The sequence below is a fragment of the Heloderma suspectum genome, chromosome 1, assembly GCF_057233095.1.
Source record: "Heloderma suspectum isolate Gila_16-S chromosome 1, 16-S_ref, whole genome shotgun sequence".
Classification (NCBI taxonomy): domain Eukaryota; kingdom Metazoa; phylum Chordata; class Lepidosauria; order Squamata; family Helodermatidae; genus Heloderma; species Heloderma suspectum.
In genome coordinates this window covers 62,689,690-62,709,066 of record NC_139458.1, presented here as the reverse complement: position 1 = coordinate 62,709,066, position 19,377 = coordinate 62,689,690, and the positions used below count along the sequence as shown (strand labels likewise).

At 43.1% G+C, this 19,377-nt stretch overlaps 1 protein-coding gene across 10 annotated transcripts in view; it reads left to right on the top strand.

The window, feature by feature from the left end:
• The window catches only part of DPH6 (diphthamine biosynthesis 6), a 372,137-nt gene that overhangs the window by 261,796 nt on the left and 90,964 nt on the right, over nucleotides 1-19,377 (top strand). Inside the window, exon 15 of one of the 10 annotated variants that reach the window (XM_084844489.1) lies at nucleotides 9,051-9,568. The exons of the other annotated variants lie outside the window; for them this stretch is intronic. Coding sequence (XP_084700615.1) covers nucleotides 9,051-9,191 — 141 coding nt within the window. The 3' untranslated portion in view covers nucleotides 9,192-9,568. Of the gene's footprint in view, nucleotides 1-9,050; nucleotides 9,569-19,377 lie in introns of those variants that run through there. 10 annotated transcript variants of the gene reach the window in all.

Below are 19,377 nucleotides of genomic sequence, written 5' to 3'. Positions count from 1 at the left end.
GCATGGCCTTGGTGTACAAAATGAAGCAGGACAAAAGCTAATAGAGTTTTGCCAAGAGAAAACGATTGTCAAGGGCTCCTTAGAGGCCTCTCTCAATCTAATCCAGTAGCTAAGTCCAGACACAGACAAAGGGATTCCTTTCAAAGCTTTATTCTTCTTTTACAACTTAACAACTCTACTGTTTGCAACTACATCTGAGCAGCATAGTACCTATGCCCTAAGTTGGAACAGTTGGTCCCCATTTGAAAGGGAATTACTGGCAGACCCCTGAACTTAAGGACTATGGAGAGTCCCTCCCCTTTTCCCTTGGATCCTCTGGGCGCAGCCGTTGTTTGCGTACCAACCGGGCACTACGCCCCCTTTCTGCGCCGTCCATTTGGCGCCGCTCTCTGCGTCGGCGTCGCGCGTCCACCAAGTTCGCTCTCCACGCTCTGTCACTCCCTGGACTGCTATCTAAGCTAGGAATGCTGGTGGGAGGAATCTCCATCAGCTGTTGGCCCTGGGAAAGAGGAGCATGCTCCTCTCCAGGAGCGACTGCTCTTCCTCAGAATCAGAACTACTCTGGGATTCTATGGGCTCAGTGTCCACCCTGACATCGCTGATCATAGCAAACACTCTTTTCCAACAGCACAAGAGACGACTCTACACATGGACATCACCAGATGGTCAATATCGAAATCAGATTGATTATGTCCTTTGCAGCCAAAGATGGAGAAGCTCCATACAGTCAGTAAAAACAAGACCTGGAGCTGACAGTGGCTCAGATCATGAGCTGTTGTTCCTTGCAAAATTTCAGCTTAAATTAAAGAACATAGGGAAAACCACTAAACCATTCAGGTATGACCTAAATCATATCCCTTATGAATATACAGTGGAGGTGAGAAATAGATTTAAGGGATTAGACCTGATAGACAGAGTGCCTGAGGAACTATGGACGGAGGTCCATAACATTGTTCAGGAGGCAGCAACGAAATCCATCCCAAAGAAAAAGAAATGCAAGAAAGCCAAGTGGCTGTCTGATGAGGCTTTACAAGTCACTGAGGAAAGAAGGGAAGCGAAAAGCAAGGGAGAAAGGGGAAGATACATCCAACTGAATGCAGAGTTCCAGAGAATAGCAAGGAGAGACAAGAAGGCCTTCTTAAATGAACAATGCAAAGAAATCGAGGAAAACAATAGAATGGGAAAGACTAGAGATCAAGAAAATTGGAGATCTCAAGGGAACGTTTTGTGCAAAGACGGGCATGATCAAGGACAAAGAAGGCAGGGACCTAACAGAAGCAGATGAGATTAAGAAGAGGTGGCAAGAATACACAGAAGAACTATACAGGAAAGATCTGAATGTCCCTGATAGCCATGATAGTGCGGTCACTAAACTTAAGCCGGACATCCTCGAGAGTGAACTCAAGTGGGCCTTAAGAAGCATTACTAACAACAAAGCTAGTGGTGATGACAGTATTCCAGCTGAGCTATTTAAGATCCTAAAAGATGATGCTGTTAAAGTGCTGCACTCAATATGCCAACAAATTTGGAACACTCAACAGTGGCCACAAGAGTGGAAAAGGTCAGTTTACATTCCAATTCCAAAGAAGGGCAACTCCAAAGAGTGTTCAAACTACAGTACAATTGTGCTCATTTCACATGCCAGCAAGGTGATGCTCAAAATCCTACAAGCTAGGCTTCAGCAGCATGTGAACTGAGAACTACCGGAAGTACAAGCTGGGTTTCGAAGAGGCAGAGGAACTAGAGATCAAATCGCCAACTTTCGCTGGATCATGGAAAAAGCAAGATAATTCCAGAAAAATGTATCTTTCTGCTTCATTGACTACGCTAAAGCCTTTGATTGTGTGGATCACAACAAACTGTGGCAAATCCTTAAAGTGATGGGAGTACCAGACCACTTTACCTGTCTCCTGAGAAACCTGTACGAGGGTCAAGAAGCAACAATAAGAACCAGACATGGAACAACCGATTGGTTCAAAATTGGGAAAGGAGTACGACAAGGCTGTATATTGTCGCCCTGCTTATTTAACTTAAATGCAGAGTACATCATGAGAAATGCCAGGTTGGATGAATCACAGGTCGGAATTAAGATTGCCGGGAGAATTATCAACAACATCTGATATGCAGACGATACCACCCTAATGGCAGAAAGTGAAGAGGATCTCAAGAGCCTCTTGTTGAGGGTGAAAGTGGAGAGTGCAAAAGCTGGTTTGAAACTCAACATTAAAAAAACGAAGATCATGGCATCTGGCCCCATCACTTCCTGGCATATAGAAGGGGAAGAAATGGAAGCTGTGACAGATTTTATTTTCTTGGGCTCCAAGATCACCGCAGACGGTGACTGTAGCCATGAAATTAAAAGACGCTTGCTCCTTGGGAGGGAAGCTATGGCAAACCTAGACAGCATAGTAAGAAGCAGAGACATCACCTGGCTGACAAAGGTCCGTCTAATCAAAGCTATGGTTTTCCCAGTAGTAACGTATGGCTGTGAGAGCTGGACTATACAGAAGGCTGAGCGCCGAAGAATTGATGCTTTCGAACTATGGTGCTGGAGAAGACTCTTACGAGTGCCCTGGACTGCAAGGAGGTCAAATCAGTCAATCCTAAAGGAAATCAACCCTGACTGCTCATTGGAAGGACAGAGACTGAAGCTGAAGCTCAAATATTTTGGCCACCTAATGCGAAGAGAAAACTCTCTGGAAAAGCCCCTGATGCTGGGAAAGACTGAAGGCAAAAGGAGAAGGGGACGGCAGAGGATGAGATGGCTAGATAGCATCACCGATGCGATGAATATGAACTTGAGCATGCTCCGGGAGAGAGCGCAGGACAGGAAGGCCTGGCGTGCTATGGTCCATGGGGTCACGAAGAGTCGGACACGACTGAACGACTGAACAACAACAATCTCACTTCATGTCAAGAAATCCTTGTTCAGGGGCAGCAGGAGTGGATTATCTAAACACCCTCATGGCCCAAGGGGTTGTTGTATGCATTCCCTCCGCTTCCTCTGATTCCATGTGTCATCCAACAAATTCAACAGTTAGCAGCCGAGGTGATTCTGGTTGCTCCCTATTGTCCACAGAGACCATGATAACCAGAACTCGTGAATCGGTCAGTACAGAGGAGCCTTCCTGTTTTCAGGGACCTCTTCACCCAGGGTCCTTTGGTTCACCCTCAGCCGGAAATGTTTCACTTAACCGCCTGGAGATTCAGTGGAGGTGGCTTGGCCACCTTGGGTATTCAGATGAGGTCCTGAACACCCTTTTGGCTTCCCAGCATAGTTCTACTAATAGGGTGTACAGTAATACCTGGAAGGCCTTCATTTCTTGGTGACAAGACTTGGGCAGAATTTTGGAGGAGGTGGACTTGTCAGTAGTTCTGGAGTTCCTTCAGGGAGGGCTGCTGAAAGTACTCAGTACTAGAACACTTAAATGCCAGGTGGCAGCCTTGAACAGTGACTTGAGTAGCAGGGGATGGGACTCATTTGCTAACTGTCCCTACTTGAAGAGATTTCTGGGGGTGGGGGCGGCCTTCATTAATCCACTAGTGGTTCATAGATTTCCCACATGGAGCCTGAACTAGGTACTTAAGTCTCTAATGGCACCCCCCTTTGAACCCTTGGCCACTATTAAGATTCTGACTATCAAGACTGTCTTCCTGGTGGCTAACATGGCGGCCAGACAAGTCTCTTGAGTTGGGGGCATTGTCCTCTGAGTCCCAGCTTTGTGTATTCCATCAGGACAAGATGTTACTTAGAACAGTTCCTTCCTTTTTGCCTAGGGTTAATTCTGTTTTTTATTGTCATCAGGAGGTTGTTTTACATTACTTCTGCCCCAAGCCGGTCCATCCCTAGGAGAAAACCTGACATAAACTGGATATACACAGACAGGGCCCTCCTCTTTTACCTGGCAGGACAGCTGCTATTAGGCAGACAGAGTTCTTGCTTGTTTCACACCAAGACAGTAGCTTGGGTAAGAAGGTCTCAGTGTCAAGGGCTCCTTGGAGGGCTCTCAGTCTAATCCAGTAGCCAAGTCCAGACACAGACAAAGGGATTCTTTTCAAAGCTTTATTCTTCTTTTACAACTTAACAGCTCTACAGGTAGCAACTAGATCTGAGCAGCAGCATCCCTATGCCCTAAGTTAGAACAGTTGGTCCCCATTTGAAGGGCAATTACTGACAGACCCCTGAATATAAGGACTAGGGAGAATCCCTCCCCTTTTCCCTTGGATCCTCTGGGCGCAACCGTTCTTTGAGCGCGAACCATTTGGCGCCGCTCTCTGCATCTGCGCCGCGCATCCCCCCCAGTCTGCTATCTGTGCTGAGTCACTCCCTGGACTGCTTTCTAAACTAGGAATGTAGGTGGGAGGAATCTCCGTCAGCTGTTGGTCCTGGGAAAAAAAGGAGCGCGCTCCTCTCCCGAAGGAGCGACTGCTCTTCCTCAGCATCAGAACTACTCTGGGATTCTATGGGCTCAGTGTCCACCCTGACACTCAGCATCTTCCATTTCCAGGTGGTTAAGAATATGCATTGTGTTGGCTTACCATCTCTGGGAAAATATCCTCCATTGGGGGTTATAGCGCACTGTCTTCAAGGAATGGCCACTACAGCTGCATTCTGTGGCAGTGCTTCAAAGGAAGAAATCTGCAAGGCCTCTCTGCACACCTTTGCTAAACATTATAAAATTGACATTTTTTCTTCAGCAGATGCTGCTTTGGGCAGAAGGATTTTGCATAGGGTGTATATTCAATGATATGTACACCATTCCCACCCAGAGAGGGACTACTTTGGTACATCCCATATGTGGGGGTGGTAGTTGGGCATCCTGGATGCTCCATTCCAGTTAAATGAGTCCCTTGACTTTCTTGGTAAGGGATTAGTATTGGTGCTGTTGCACTTGTTTTGTTTGTTTGTTTGTTTGTTTCATTCTTGCGTAGTTAGACAGTTTCTCCTGATAGGGGTCAAGGGGCTTCAGCTTTTCCAGTCCAGTCTGGGCAAGCTGGGAGGGAGGACTGGAGAGGACTGTTGGATTGGACCCTGCTTGTTGTCTGGTGGGAGAGGCTAACCCGAAGGCCACGGAATGCCCTACAGAAAACAGGAATTCACAGTAAGAAATTCCCCTTTCCTTCCTGGGAGGAAACTGGTAATGATGAGAGGCTGCTAGTCATCTCCCCAGGGCCTTCCTTCTGAGGAACATTGGAAGCTGCCTTATCCCAGAACAATATTATTTATTTGTCCATCTAGCCCAACACTGCCTACTCTGACTGATAGTGGCTGTCCTGGGTCTGAGGCGAAGGTCTTTCTTATCATCTGCTACCTGATCCTTTCAGCCGGATGCCAAGGACTGAACCTAGAACTTTCTTTATCAAAGCCTGTGATCAACCACTATGATGCCTCTGACCCCCATCCATGTTGTGCAGGGTTTCATCCTGAACTCTCTCTTCTTCCTGCGGATTAGGTGATGGTGAACAAATTAAAGCTGAATCTTAGACATGAAAAAATATGCTAGTAATCAGGCCTACTTATCTGGGTAAGAGTACCAGTGATGGGTAATCTGATTCAATTTTTGTCATAGAATCATAGAATAGTAGGGTTGGAAGGGGCCTGTAAGACTGTCGAGTCCAACCCCCTGATCAATGCAGGAATCCAAGTCAAAGCATCCTTGACAGATGGCTATCCAGCTTCATCTTGAATGCCTCCCGTGTGGGAGAGCCCACCACCTCCCTAGGTAATTGGTTCCATTGTTGTATTGCTCTAACAGTCAGGACGTTTTTCCTGATATTCAGCCGGAATCTGGCTTCCTGTAACTTGAGCCCATTATTCTGTGTCCTGCCCTCTGGAATGATTGAGAAGAGATCCTGGCCTTCCTGTCTGTGACAACCTTTCAAGTACTTGAAGAGCGCTATCCTATCTCCCCTCAGTCTTCTCTTCTCAAGGCTAAACATGCCCAGTTCTTTCAGTCTCTCCTCATAGGGCTTTGTTTCCAGTCCCCTGATCATCTTTGTCGCCCCCTCTGAACCCTCTCCAGCTTGTCTGCATCCTTCTTAAAGTGCAGTGCCCAGAAGCCACATCGCATTGTTGGCTCATATTCAGCTTGCGATCTACAACAATTCCAAGATCCTTCTCGCTTGTAGTATTGTTGAGCCAAGTATCGCCCATCTTGTAACTGTGCATATGGTTTCTTTTTCCTAGATGCAGGACTTGGCATTTACATTTCATTCTGTTGTTTTCTGCCCAGCTCTCCAGCCTATCAAAATCACTTTGAATTTTGTTTCTGTCTTCCAGGGTATTAGCTATCCCACCCAAGTTTGTGTCATCTGCAAATCTGATCAGCGTTCCCTGGACCTCCTCCTCCAAGACCTTGATAAAAATGTTGAAGAGCACTGGGCCCAGGACTGAGCTCTGCAGTACCCTGCTTATTACCTCTCCCCGTTTGAGAAGATTATCAATCTCATTGATAAGCACTCTTTGAGTCCAATTCTGTAGACAACTATGGATACATCTGATAGTTGTTTCATCTAGCCCACTTTGAGCTAGTTTGCTCATCAGGATATCATGGGGCACTTTTTCGAAAGCTTTGCTAAAGTGGAGGTATATTACGTCCACAGCATTCCCACAGTCCACAAGGGAGGTTACCTGATCAAAAAATGAGATCAGATTTGTCTGGCAGGATTTGTTCTTGACAAATTCATGTTGGTTTCAAGTAATCACTGCATTGTTTTCAAGGTGCTTACAGACTGATAAGTTTATAACCTGCTCCAGAATTTTCCCAGGGATTGGTGTCAGACTGACTGGTCTATAGTCAATTTGGATTTGCAGCTCTAGCTTGTTGTTAAGGTTGATTGCAATAAAGGTTTTATTGTAGGTACTCAGCTCAAAGTTATTTGGGTGAATTCAACACTTTGAAGGCTAAGCAAACTTTCAGATACATGTGACATCCTCTTACAAATATCTGAAAAATCCACTCTGAATCAAAATGTAAATTATGATTTATATCCATGGAAGATTTTGAAGATTATCTTTTATTACTCTCATTTGAGTATACCTTTGTTGTTGTTCAGTCGTTAAGTCGTGTCCGACTCTTCGTGACCCCTGGAGCATAGCACGCCAGGCCTTCCTGTCCTCCGCTCTTTCCCGGAGTGTGCTCAAGTTCATATTCATTGCATCGGTGATGCTATCTAGCCATCTCATCCTCTGCCATCCCCTTCTCCTTTTGCCTTCCATCTTTCCCAGCATCAGGGTCTTTTCCAGTGAGTTTTTTCTTTGCATTAGGTGGCCAAAATATTTGAGCTTCAGTTTCAGTATCTGTCCTTCCAATGAGCAGTCAGGGTTGATTTCCTTTAGGATGGACTGATTTGACCTCCTTGCAGTCCAGGGGACTCATAAGAGTCTTCTCCAGCACCACAGTTCGAAAGCATCAATTCTTCGGTGCTCAGCCTTCCATATAGTCCAGCTCTCACAGCCACACATTACTACTGGGAAAACCATAGCTTTGATTATACGAACCTTTGTCGGCAAGGTGATGTCTCTGCTTCTTACTATGCTGTCTAGGTTTGCCATAGCTTTCCTCCCAAGGAGCAAGCGTCCTTTAATTTCATGGCTACAGTCGCCGTCTGCGGTGATCTTGGAGCCCAAGAAAATAAAATCTGTTACTGCTTTCATTTCTTCCCCTTCTATATGCCAGGAAGTGATGGGGCCAGATGCCATGATCTTCATTTTTTTAATGTTGCGTTTCAAACCAGCTTTTGCACTCTCCACTTTCACCCTCAACAAGAGGCTCTTTAGATCCTCTTCGCTTTCTGCCATTAGGGTGGTATCGTCTGCGTATCTGAGGTTGATAATTTTCCCGGCAATCTTAATTGCGACCTGTGATTCATCCAACCCGGCGTTTCTCATGATGTACTCTGCATATAAATTAAATAAGCAGGGCGACAATATACAGCTTTGTCGTACTCCTTTCCCAATTTTGAACCAGTCAGTTGTTCCATGTCTGGTTCTTACTGTCGCTTCTTGACCCTCGTACAGGTTTCTCAGGAGACAGGTAAGGTGCTGTGGTACTCCCATCTCTTGAAGAATTTGCCACAGTTTGTTGTGATCCACACAATCAAAGGCTTTAGCGTAGTCAATGAAGCAGAAATAGACATTTTTCTGGAATTCTCTTGCTTTCTCCATGATCCAGCGAATGTTGGCGATTTGATCTCTAGAGTATACCTTTACAACTGCTTTTTATTATTTAGACATGAAGTCCCTTTTGTGTTGTCTATCAGAAATCATCAGAAAAACCGATAGAGCACTTGCCTATAACCCCAAAGCTTAACAAATAAATGTGTCCTTAACTGGCACCTACATTACAGCAGTGTGGGGAACAGTTGAGTTTCTACTGGGTTGCTGACACCGAGAAGTCCCTGCCACTTGTAGTAGCCCCACTGGCCATATTTCTCAAGGCCCCCACAATTAAAGCCACCTAACCAATCTTACTGTGAGCCCCAGATGTATTCTTAGAAAATAAAAATGGTGGGCAGCTGCCCAGAAAAAAAAGAAAAATGTAAGCTGGGAGTAGCAGGGTGTATCTTGGTGGGCTAGAGGAGGTGGCAGGGAGGAAGGGGAGTTTGCCTGTGCTTTGTGTGTGTGTTGCCTATTTTTTATGTTTGTTTGTTTGGGGGTGGGGTGTCCCTGATAGCTGACTTGCTTGCTTTTGTGTGGTGTGTGTGTTTTGGCTGGGGGGTTTGAGGGGTGGTATATGGGGGGTTGCTTGGGGGTTTTTGAACGGTGGATGTGCAGTTAGGTTCTTGGTAGTTTGCATGTTTGGTAGTGTGTATGGGTATCACCAGTTTGCCTTCTGTGAACTGGGTATTTTGTTGTGCATTGTGGGGAAAATATGTGATTTGGCATTTGGGGCTCAGCCCTCAACTCAGCCCTCCATTTAGGTTCTTGGACAAGTTGTTCTTCTTTTAGCCTTACTAGTTTCCCTTCTGGGAAATGGGTGCTTGTAACTGACTATTGTCATGTACCACATCTATTCCATTTAATAAAGTTGATAACCTTATTCATATAGGTGGAAGTTGGCTTGCATGGAAGTGAAACAGATGCCATGGTGGAACAGGAATTATATTTGCCCATTTGCCTTCTTTTTCTGAAAACATGCTTGGAAAGTTGGGGAGAGCCAGAAGATGGCAAGGCCACCTTGTTTTGTTGATTGCCACCTGAGAGCCTCAGAAGGTGGAAACAAATTTAAATTGACATTCCAGAAAAGCAATAAGGCTGGATAGTATAACTTTTGCTAAGAAACACCGTTAAGATGGAAGGGTAAAGATAATTTTTATTTCTTAACTTTTGCGTGCCCACATTCTGGGACAAACTGCCTGTCTGAGTTTTGTGCCAATGGTGCTTAAATAGAGTGTGAGAGATATTGGGGTTTACTGCATGATTCATTTTTATTCTTTTCATTTATATTACATTTTAAAGATATGTTGTTCTATTTTTGTATAAACGAAAGAGCTTGAGTGACAGAAAATAATTCACCTGTATTTTTTAATCCTGCAGAATTATCTTGGAATAAAGGTGATTCATTCTGGGAAAGAATGTGTCAATCCCAGGGTTCTAGACCCTCCACTTATTGAGTTAGATCATTCAGCTTGCTGTTGAATCTCTGTTCAGAAGTGATCCTAATTCATGACACCATGCACACCATAGCAGCAATTTGTGAATGGGCAAGGCCCCCCTTGTGCTAGCCATTTTGTGAGATTGCCGGCGACACTCTCTCAGCATTCCAAAAGTGCCAACTAGCCCAAAAGGGTTGGGGAACCCTGATTTAGTCCTCTTCCATCCTTAAAACCCTTTAACTCACTTCAGGTGTCTCCCTCCAAACACCACACAGAATAAAACTTAGAGACTGATAGTCTCTGATCATATTCCATGCGACAGGCTTGATCTCCTTCTATTTTATATTGCTATCAATTTATGGCTTTGTTCCTTAAATAGTTATCTTTTCTTTCATATTGTAACAGATATATTGAATTATGTATGTTTGAAACTTATTTCAACTTTAATCATTATTCTTATCTTGTCTTGGAACCTATAGTTTGGTGAGAAAAATGGCCTTTCAATATGGCAATTATTTTCTTATCAATTTCATATTTTCATATCCTTGTGTTTAGCTGGCATACAGTACTTGACTTTACATTAGCTCTGCAGGAAATATTTTAAACATTATTATTACAGAGAAAGAAATCAAAAATCAAAGGGAGTTCTTAGTAAAATGCTACGGTACAGGTAGGTGCATTTGCTGTAACAGCAGCTTGCATTATATTCTAGAACTAACTCACAGCTTGATAGAAAGTCCCTGCTGGGGAAGAAATGTAGGGGAACTGGCAAGAGTTTTACCACATCTGCTCCCTGCTGCTAATAAGCTTTAACCTGTTTCATTTTTATTATGCTTACTGTTTAGATATTTTGCTTCCAAAATTATTTCTGTAGCTCTGAAAATACTTAAAAGGGATCATGGCATGAAGGGTTGTTTAAATATGTAAGACTGTCAGCAAGGAAGATTACAGGCCATGAGTAAGATGGCTGCCTTCTGCTTCTTCTGTTTTCAGAGTTCAAGCATTGGGGTTCCAAAAAGATCAAGGGTAACAAGAGTCAAACACATGTATTTTCTCTATATTTTAGTGCTTTGAAAACACTATATTCACTGGTGTTAACAACAGTATTTTTTTACTGCTATATCTGACTACTAGTCAGATATATTTACATATACATCTAGTGTGTGTGTGTGTGTGTGTGTGTAAATAAGTGAATGGCATAACATTATGTATGTGTATATATGGTACTATCTAAAAAATAAAGCAGAAAGCATGCTACTTACATTACACTGCAGCATGCTGGTTTTCATTTCAAAACATATTCCATTTAGAAAGGGGGATATCAAATCTTTTACAAGTTAGGTCATGTTTGCTATTTATGATTCTTTCTGCCATGATTTCATTCATATGCAAGCAGTGCACAGTAAAATATTTTCTTTGAAAATTAGAGACCTGCCGTTTTGTCTCTGCAAGGGTGAGTAGATTATAGATTCAGTAGATGGGGTGGAAGTGGAGCTAGGAAATAGCTCAATGAATAGAAGTTTAGCTACTATATTATGAAGGTGTCTCCACTGGGTAGAACCTAGATCATGCAAGAGAACATATTTAATTAGAATAAATCCTAACAAAGACATTGCACATTGAATTCACAGTTTAAGGTACAAAATGATACAAAATAGGTTTATGCAAAGTCATGACATATTGTATAAAGTATCCCTTAAAATATGAAACCTTTGTTGAATACAGTATTGCAAATTGTTTCATATCAATACCACTAAATCAATTTTGGATTCTCCTGCACAAGAATACTAAAGCAAGAATAATCAAGCACACATGTATCAATTTATGAACACATACAGACAGAATTTTTAGCATAAAGCTATTATCACCAAAATGCTTATACAAAAATGCAACAACTGCCAGAGGTGTTTTGACTCACTGGCCTTCCTTAGTGGCATAGAATTATTCATATACATTAAATAAATGGAGGTACAGCAAATCATCCATCTTCAAAGCACAAGTCAGTTCTAGAATATCTCAGAATTATCTCTTATTCCACAAGTTTTCAATTCGCTTAATTTATGCCTAACCTAACAAAGTTATAGCTCCACAAAGTCATAGTTTGATCCTTTTCCCAGAGCTGCATATACTAAAAATATCCTGACCCCATAATTTAGTTTTACTGTTACTGATTTGCAGCATGTTTAATATATGAAAAAATGAATTAAACAATATGTTATGACTTTGAAGATACCCAGGTTGCATTCAACTATTCTGTAACACACACCCCTGGTCTTGAGATCTCCCCATGGTAATGGGAATCAAAGAATCATAGAATAGTAGGGTTGGAAGGGGCCTACAAGGCCATCGAGTCCAACCCCCTGCTCAATGCAGGAATCCAAGTCAGAGCATCCCTGACAAATGGCTGTCCAGCCTCGTCTTGAAGGCCTCCAGTGTGGGAGAGCCCACCACCTCCCCAGGTAATCGGTTCCATTGTCGTATTGCTCTAACAGTCAGGAAGTTTTTCCTGATGTTCAGCCGGAATCTGGCTTCCTGTAACTTGAGCCCATTATTCCGTGTCCTGCACTCTGGGATGATCAAGAAGAGATCCTGGCCTTCTTCTCTGTGACAACCTTTCAAATACTTGAAGAGTGCTATCATATCTCCCCTCAGTCTTCTCTTCTCAAGGCTAAACATGCCCAGTTCTTTGAGTCTGTCTTCATAGGGCTTTGTTTCCAGTCCCCTGATCATTTTTGTTGCCCTCCTCTGAACCCTCTCCAGTTTGTCTGCATCCTTCTTAAAGTGTGGTGCCCAGAACTGGACACAGTACTCCAGATGAGGCCTAACCAGTGCTGAGTAGAATCTCTGCAGTGTGCTAGTTTCCATACTACCAGTAGGATATTTGAGGCTCCAGGTCACAAGGATGGAGCCCATTCTACAGCTTCACCCACATCACCATTGCTCCAGCTTCTAGCAAGGGGGCATGGATGTAGGGAAGAGCAGCAGCGTTGACTGTTCCCACATGGCCCAGGGCCTCTCATTTTAACCTGGCTGTGCAGGAAGATTCTGTGCTACAGCAGTCCCATCCATCACTGGAATAAGGTAAGAAGGAAGCCAAAGTGAACTTTAGGGCCAGTGCATAAGAAGTAGTCACAACATGGAGGCCATTTGAATCCCTGTAGCAGCAATTTCCTTGTAGCAAGTTGTTAATGAGCAGTACTTATGCAGATCAAAGAATTTTCACCAGTGTGTGTGTGTGTGTGTGTGTGCGTGTGTCTTGGGCAAGGGAAGAGATTACATTGGCACATGAAAAATTCTCCAATCCATATGGATAAGATGCTGCATATAAATGTCTTGACACTTAGAGACAGCTGCTATGGAGAACACTTTAAGGCAGCCTCCATATGGCAGCCATTTTGTGTACACTGGTCCTGAGACTTTTCTGGCAGCTGAAAGGTCAGAATTACATTTGTTTACATTTATTGATTGTTAAATTATTATTGCTATTATTCAATTACAAGTCTTTGGCAGATTACCTGTCTACTTCTTTTGCTGTCCAAAGAAATGGAGATTCCTTATCATGCAATCTCTTCCAAATTAAATGAATACTGAATTGCTAGATCTACAAAGAATTTATGGGATCACAAAAGAAAGAGATAATGTTACCTTCAGGAGTTGTAGTTTTTTAAAAAACCTTCAGTGGCAGTTTTGATTATGATAGTGGCAGGATTAATGGGCCTATAAATTATACATTTGAAAGTTTCTTCACACTGTCTGCATAACAGTGCACCAGTTTAAGCTTCAGAACAAAGTATCCTACCAACAATAGGTTTGTCACTTATAAAGTGGAGATTCCACTAGGAAAACTGCAGAGAAAAAGTCAAAGTGTCTCAGAAAAGAGAGCTGAGCTTATTTACAGCTATATCACTGGGCCATATGAATCTCTTGGGTATTTCAGCTATTACAGTGGACGAATCTGCCTGATAGTCACATCTGCACAATTTGTATTGTGAGTAGCATGAAACAATACATTAACCTACAGTTCCGACACATTATCTGCAATATATGAAATAACTGAATTTGCACCTTTTAAAAACACTTCTCAAATTTGGTAGTTTTTAAAATCAGGTGTCATATTTTCAAAATGAAAAGTAAACCAGGTTTAAAATTCACATGTCTATCTCAAATTGTAAGTGTGAATTCACAGAATAGTCATTACAGCATTAGCTTTTTAATGATTCTGCTGATGACTTCAAGTAGAGCTTTCTTATAGATACAACAGTTAATCAGAATAGCAGAAGCTGTGGGATTGGACACTTAATTGACTAGTGTTTTACAAATAAAGTGTATGAGATGGAGAAAGCCAGGTATTTCTGTTATTTAGTCTGCTTTATAAATTTGACAGCAGATTTTCTATAATCTATTAGTTATGCTGATGTTTCCAGTTTTCAAATAAGAAAGTGATTTCAAAGAGATAAACTTTTCTATGGATCCTTAAGAACAGGTGTTACCATGAAACTGCTTTAATTCATTTTTGTAAATCACCAAATTTGTTTCCTTAAGCTTTAACAAAACGGTGTCCTGGCTAAGTATTGTACCTGGCTGTCTCAGCTGTTTGCTGAAATAAGGCTATTCTGTGTCTTTGGTGAGTTTAGCTGGTGGTGCAATTTGGACTTTTTCTTTTAAATAATTGAACATATTATCTAACATTTCCTGTGGATTTTCAAAGAATAGATGACACTGCCATTATGTACTGTTGAGCAAAGATGGAACCACCATATAGCTGGAAAGGGGGAGAAAGTAGGTGGCGGATAATGGTTGACTAAAAGCAGGGTTTGTTAGGGGAACAGTCTTTCTGTACCAATTGTGTAATCCAAGCAAAGAAACAAATTAGAAGAAATAAAGGTAGCATTTCATTGCACTTCAGACTACTGTTACTTGAACTTATATCTACAGAAATTTAAAAATAGACCATCAGCCTGGGAACTGGGGAAGGCTAGGAGATTTGGAGACTCTTCAGTGCTCAGCTCCTGATTCTAATGCTAATCTTCGGACTGGAAGGACTCGCATAGTCTCTAAATTGATTTAAAATATGTTGTGGCTTGTGCAAGGGATAGACGCAAATGACTGGCACAACGTTTATCAAGAGTGGTTTTATTGATTCTGGGGAAGCAGCAGAATGAAGTCCCTAGCTTGCTGTGATCAGTTACACTCAATTACAATTCGGAAAACAGATACTGAGGAATCAGTTGATGAAAGTGCTAATTGTGATATGAAAAGCTGCTGTGTTGGTAGATACAAGTGATAATCATATGCAGCAAAATGTTTTCTCTCTTATCCTATTTTAAGAATTGTCTATTAAAATGGTGGCCACCCACGGTCTAAGTTACAAGCAGAAACATAGAGAGGGTTTGTTTATAACTCTGTTAGAATGCTACTTCTTGTCATACATTCCAGAACTGAGGATAATCAACATAGGAAGCGGGATTGCAGTCACTCTCCTGCTCCTGACTTCCATGCATTGATCCAAAGGTTTAAAAGAGGCTGTGTATGTACAAGTTGTGCACACGCAATTCTATTCAAATCAGCTCATGGAAGTGGGCAGCAGAGACAACTGGTGCAATCATACTCTCCCCCACCAGGTCTTGGTTATCCACAATTCCACCTCATGCCTCTTCCCAATTTGCCCCAATCTACATTTATTTATTTATTTATTTGATTGATTGATTGATTGATTGATTATTAGCCGCCCAGCTACCCAGCCACTCTAGGTGGTGTACAATACTAATAACACGAAATACAATGAATTTTCATAATCAACTGAACAAAACAACATAACAAAACAACAGTGCTCTAAAAAACCCTAACCCACCCCAAATGCCCACCTGAACAGATAGGTTTTTAAAGCCTGGCAGAGGCTCATCAAAGACGGGGCATGGCGGAGGTCACTAGGGAGGGAATTCCACAGAGTGGGGCCACCACAGAAAAGGCCCTCTCCCTAGTCCTCACCAGCCTAGCTGTCCTGGCTGATGGGATAGACAGAAGGCCTACTGAGGCTGATCTCATTGTGTGGCATCCCTGGTGTTGTTGGAGACACTCCTTAAGATAGACTGGGCCAGAACCATATAGGGTTTTAAGGGTCAATAATAACACCTTGAATTGGGCCCAGAAAACAACTGGTAACCGGTGCAACTCCTTCAGCACTGGAGTGATGTGATCTCGCCGATGGCTGCCTTTAATCAGGCTGGCCACCGCGTTCTGCACCAGCTGTAACTTCTGAACCGTCTTCAAGGGTAACTGCACATAGAGTGCATTACAGTAGTCAAGGTGAGAGGAAGCAGATGGTTAGGGAGATAGTGGTGCAGCCGCCATATCAGATGGCATTGGTACAGCACTGTGTGGCTCATGGCTGACACCTGAGCCTCCATGGACAGCTGGGAGTCTAAAATGACCCCCAGACTGTGGACCTGGTCCTTCATATAGCACCCCTCACCCTAAGGCTTTCAGGAACAAAGTGTTTTAAATGATCTCTGGAAGGTATTGCAACTAAGCCTTTCACAGACCTCTAGGGGAAAGTACTTTCAGTTAACACTGCTTGCTATCTTTCTGAGAAATTGCTTAGTTTCATATATTGGATATCAGCTGTATAGGGTGCCCTTAATGTTTGTACTTTATGTACAGCTGAGATTGTTATGACTGCTCTTGGTACACTGTAGCAATTCTGAATGGGGGGGAGGGACATGAAGGGCCAATTAAGGAAGGGGCCCTTTGATTTGAGGCCTTATGCCTTCTTGTGGCGAAGGGGCTTGCGTAACTCAGTGAAGCCATAAGCGATGCCGTGCAGGGCCACCCAAGATGAACAGGTCATGGTTCAGAGTTCTGACAAAATGTGGTCCACTGGAGAAGGAAATGGCAACCCACTCCAGTATTCTTGCCAAGAAAACCCCATGGAACGTATCACAAGGCTAAAAGAGATGACGCCGGAAGATGAGCCCCGCAGGTCGGAAGGTGTCCAATATCCTACTGGGGAAGAGCAGAGGGAATTTCCAAGTAGCGCCAGAAAGAGTGAAGCGGCTTGGCCAAAGCCGAAAGGACGTTCAGCTGCGGATGTGTCTGGTGGTGAAAAGAAAGTCCGATGCTGTAAAGAACAATATTGTTTAGGAACCTGGAATGTCAGATCAATGAATCAAGGTAAGCTGGAGGTGGTCAAACATGAGATGGCAAGATTGAACATCGACATCTTGGGAATCAGCGAACTAAAATGGACAAGCATGGGCGAATTTAATTCAGGTGACCATCATATCTACTACTGTGGGCAAGAATCCCTTAGAAGAAATGGAGTAGCACTCATAGTCAACAAAAGGGTGGGAAAAGCAGTACTGGGGTACAATCTCAAAAACGACAGAATGATCTCAGTACGAATCCAAGGCAAACCAGTCAACATCACAGTAATTCAAGTCTATGCCCCAACCACTGATGCTGAAGAAGCGGAGGTTGATCGGTTCTATGAAGACCTACAACACCTTCTAGAACTAACACCAAAAAAAGATGTCCTCTTCATCGTAGGGGATTGGAATGCTAAAGTAGGAAGTCAAGAAATCACCGGGATAACAGGCAAGCATGGCCTTGGTGTACAAAATGAAGCAGGACAAAGGCTAATAGAGTTTTGCCAAGAGAACACGCTGATCATAGCGAACACTCTTTTCCAACAGCACAAGAGGCGACTCTACACATGGACATCACCAGATGGTCAATATCGAAATCAGATTGATTATGTCCTTTGCAGCCAAAGATGGAGAAGCTCTATACAGTCAGACTGTGGCTCAGATCATGAGCTGCTGCTTGCAAAATTTCAGCTTAAATTGAAGAACATACGGAAAACCACTAAACCATTCAGGTATGACCTCAGTCATATCCCTTATGAATATACAGTGGATGTGAGGAATAGATTTAAGGGATTAGACCTGATAGAGTGCCTGAGGAACTATGCATGGAGGTCCGTAACATTGTTCAGGAGGCAGCAACTCAATCCATCCCAAAGAAAAAGAAATGCAAGAAAGCCAAGTGGCTGTCTGATGAGGCTTTACAAGTAGCTGAGGAAAGAAGGGAAGCGAAACGCAAGGGAGAAAGGGGAAGATATATCCAACTGAATGCAGAGTTCCAGAGAATAGCAAGGAGAGACAAGAAGGCCTTCTTAAATGAACAATGCAAAGAAATCGAGGAAAACAATAGAATGGGAAAGACTAGAGATCTCTTCAAGAAAATCGGAGATCTCAAGGGAACGTTTTGTGCAAAGATGGGCATGATAAAGGACAAAGAAGGCAGGGACCTGACAGAAGCAGATGAGATTAAGAAGAGGTGGCAAGAATACACAGAAGAACTATACAGGAAAGATCTGAATGTCCCTGATAGCCATGATAGTGCGGTCACTGAACTTGAGCCGGACATCCTCGAGAGTGAAGTCAAGTGGGCCTTAGGAAGCATTACTAACAACAAAGCTAGTGGAGATGACAGTATTCCAGCTGAGCTATCTAAAATCCTAAAAGATGATGCTCTTAAAGTGCTGCACTCAATATGCCACAAGACTGGAAAAGGTCAGTTTACATTCCAATTCCAAAGAAGGGCAACGCCAAAGAGTGTTCAAACTACCGTACAGTTGCGCTCATTTCACATGCCAGCAAGGTGATGCTCAAAATCCTACAAGCTAGGCTTCAGCAGTATGTGAACCGAGAACTACCGGAAGTACAAGCGGGGTTTCGAAGAGGCAGAGGAACGAGAGATCAAATCGCCAACATTCGCTGGATCATGGAGAAAGCAAGAGAATTCCAGAAAAACGTCTATTTCTGCTTCATTGACTATGCTAAAGCCTTTAATTGTGTGGATCACAACAAACTGTGGCAAATTCTGAAAGAGATGGGGGTACCAGACCACCTTACCTGTCTCCTGAGAAACCTGTATGAGGGTCAAGAAGCAACAGTAAGAACCGGACATGGAACAACCGATTGGTTCAAAATTGGGAAAGCTGTACGACAAGGCTGTATATTGTCGCCCTGCTTATTTAATTTATATGCAGAGTACATCATGAGAAACGCCGGGTTGGATGAATCACAGGTCGGAATTAACATTGCCGGGAGAATTATCAACAACCTCAGATATGCAGACGATACCACCCTAATGGCAGAAAATGAAGAGGATCTCAAGAGCCTCTTGTTGAGGGTGAAAGAGGAGAGTGCAAAAGCTGGTTTGAAACTCAACATTAAAAAAACGAAGATCATGGCATCTGGCCCCATCACTTCCTGGCATATAGAAGGGGAAGAAATAGAAGCACTGACAGATTTTATTTTTTTGGGCTCCAAGATCACCGCAGACGGTGACTGTAGCCATGAAATTAAAAGACGCTTGCTCCTTGGGAGGAAAGCTATGGCCAACCTAGACAGCATAGTAAGTAGCAGAGACATCACCTTGCCGACAGAAGCCCGTCTAATCAAAGCTAATGTTTTCCCAGTAGTAATGTATGGCTGTGAGAGCTGGACTATACGGAAGGCTGAGCGCCGAAGAATTGATGCTTTTGAACTATGGTGCTGGAGAAGACTCTTACGAGTCCGCTGGACTGTAAGGAGGTCACGTCAGTCAATCCTAAAGGAAATCAACCCTGAGTGCTCATTGGAAGGACAGATACTGAAACTGAAGCTCAAATATTTTGGCCACCTAATGCAAAGAAAAAACTCACTGGAAAAGACCGTGATGCTGGGAAAGATGGAAGGCAAAAGGAGAAGGGGACGACAGAGGATGAGATGGCTA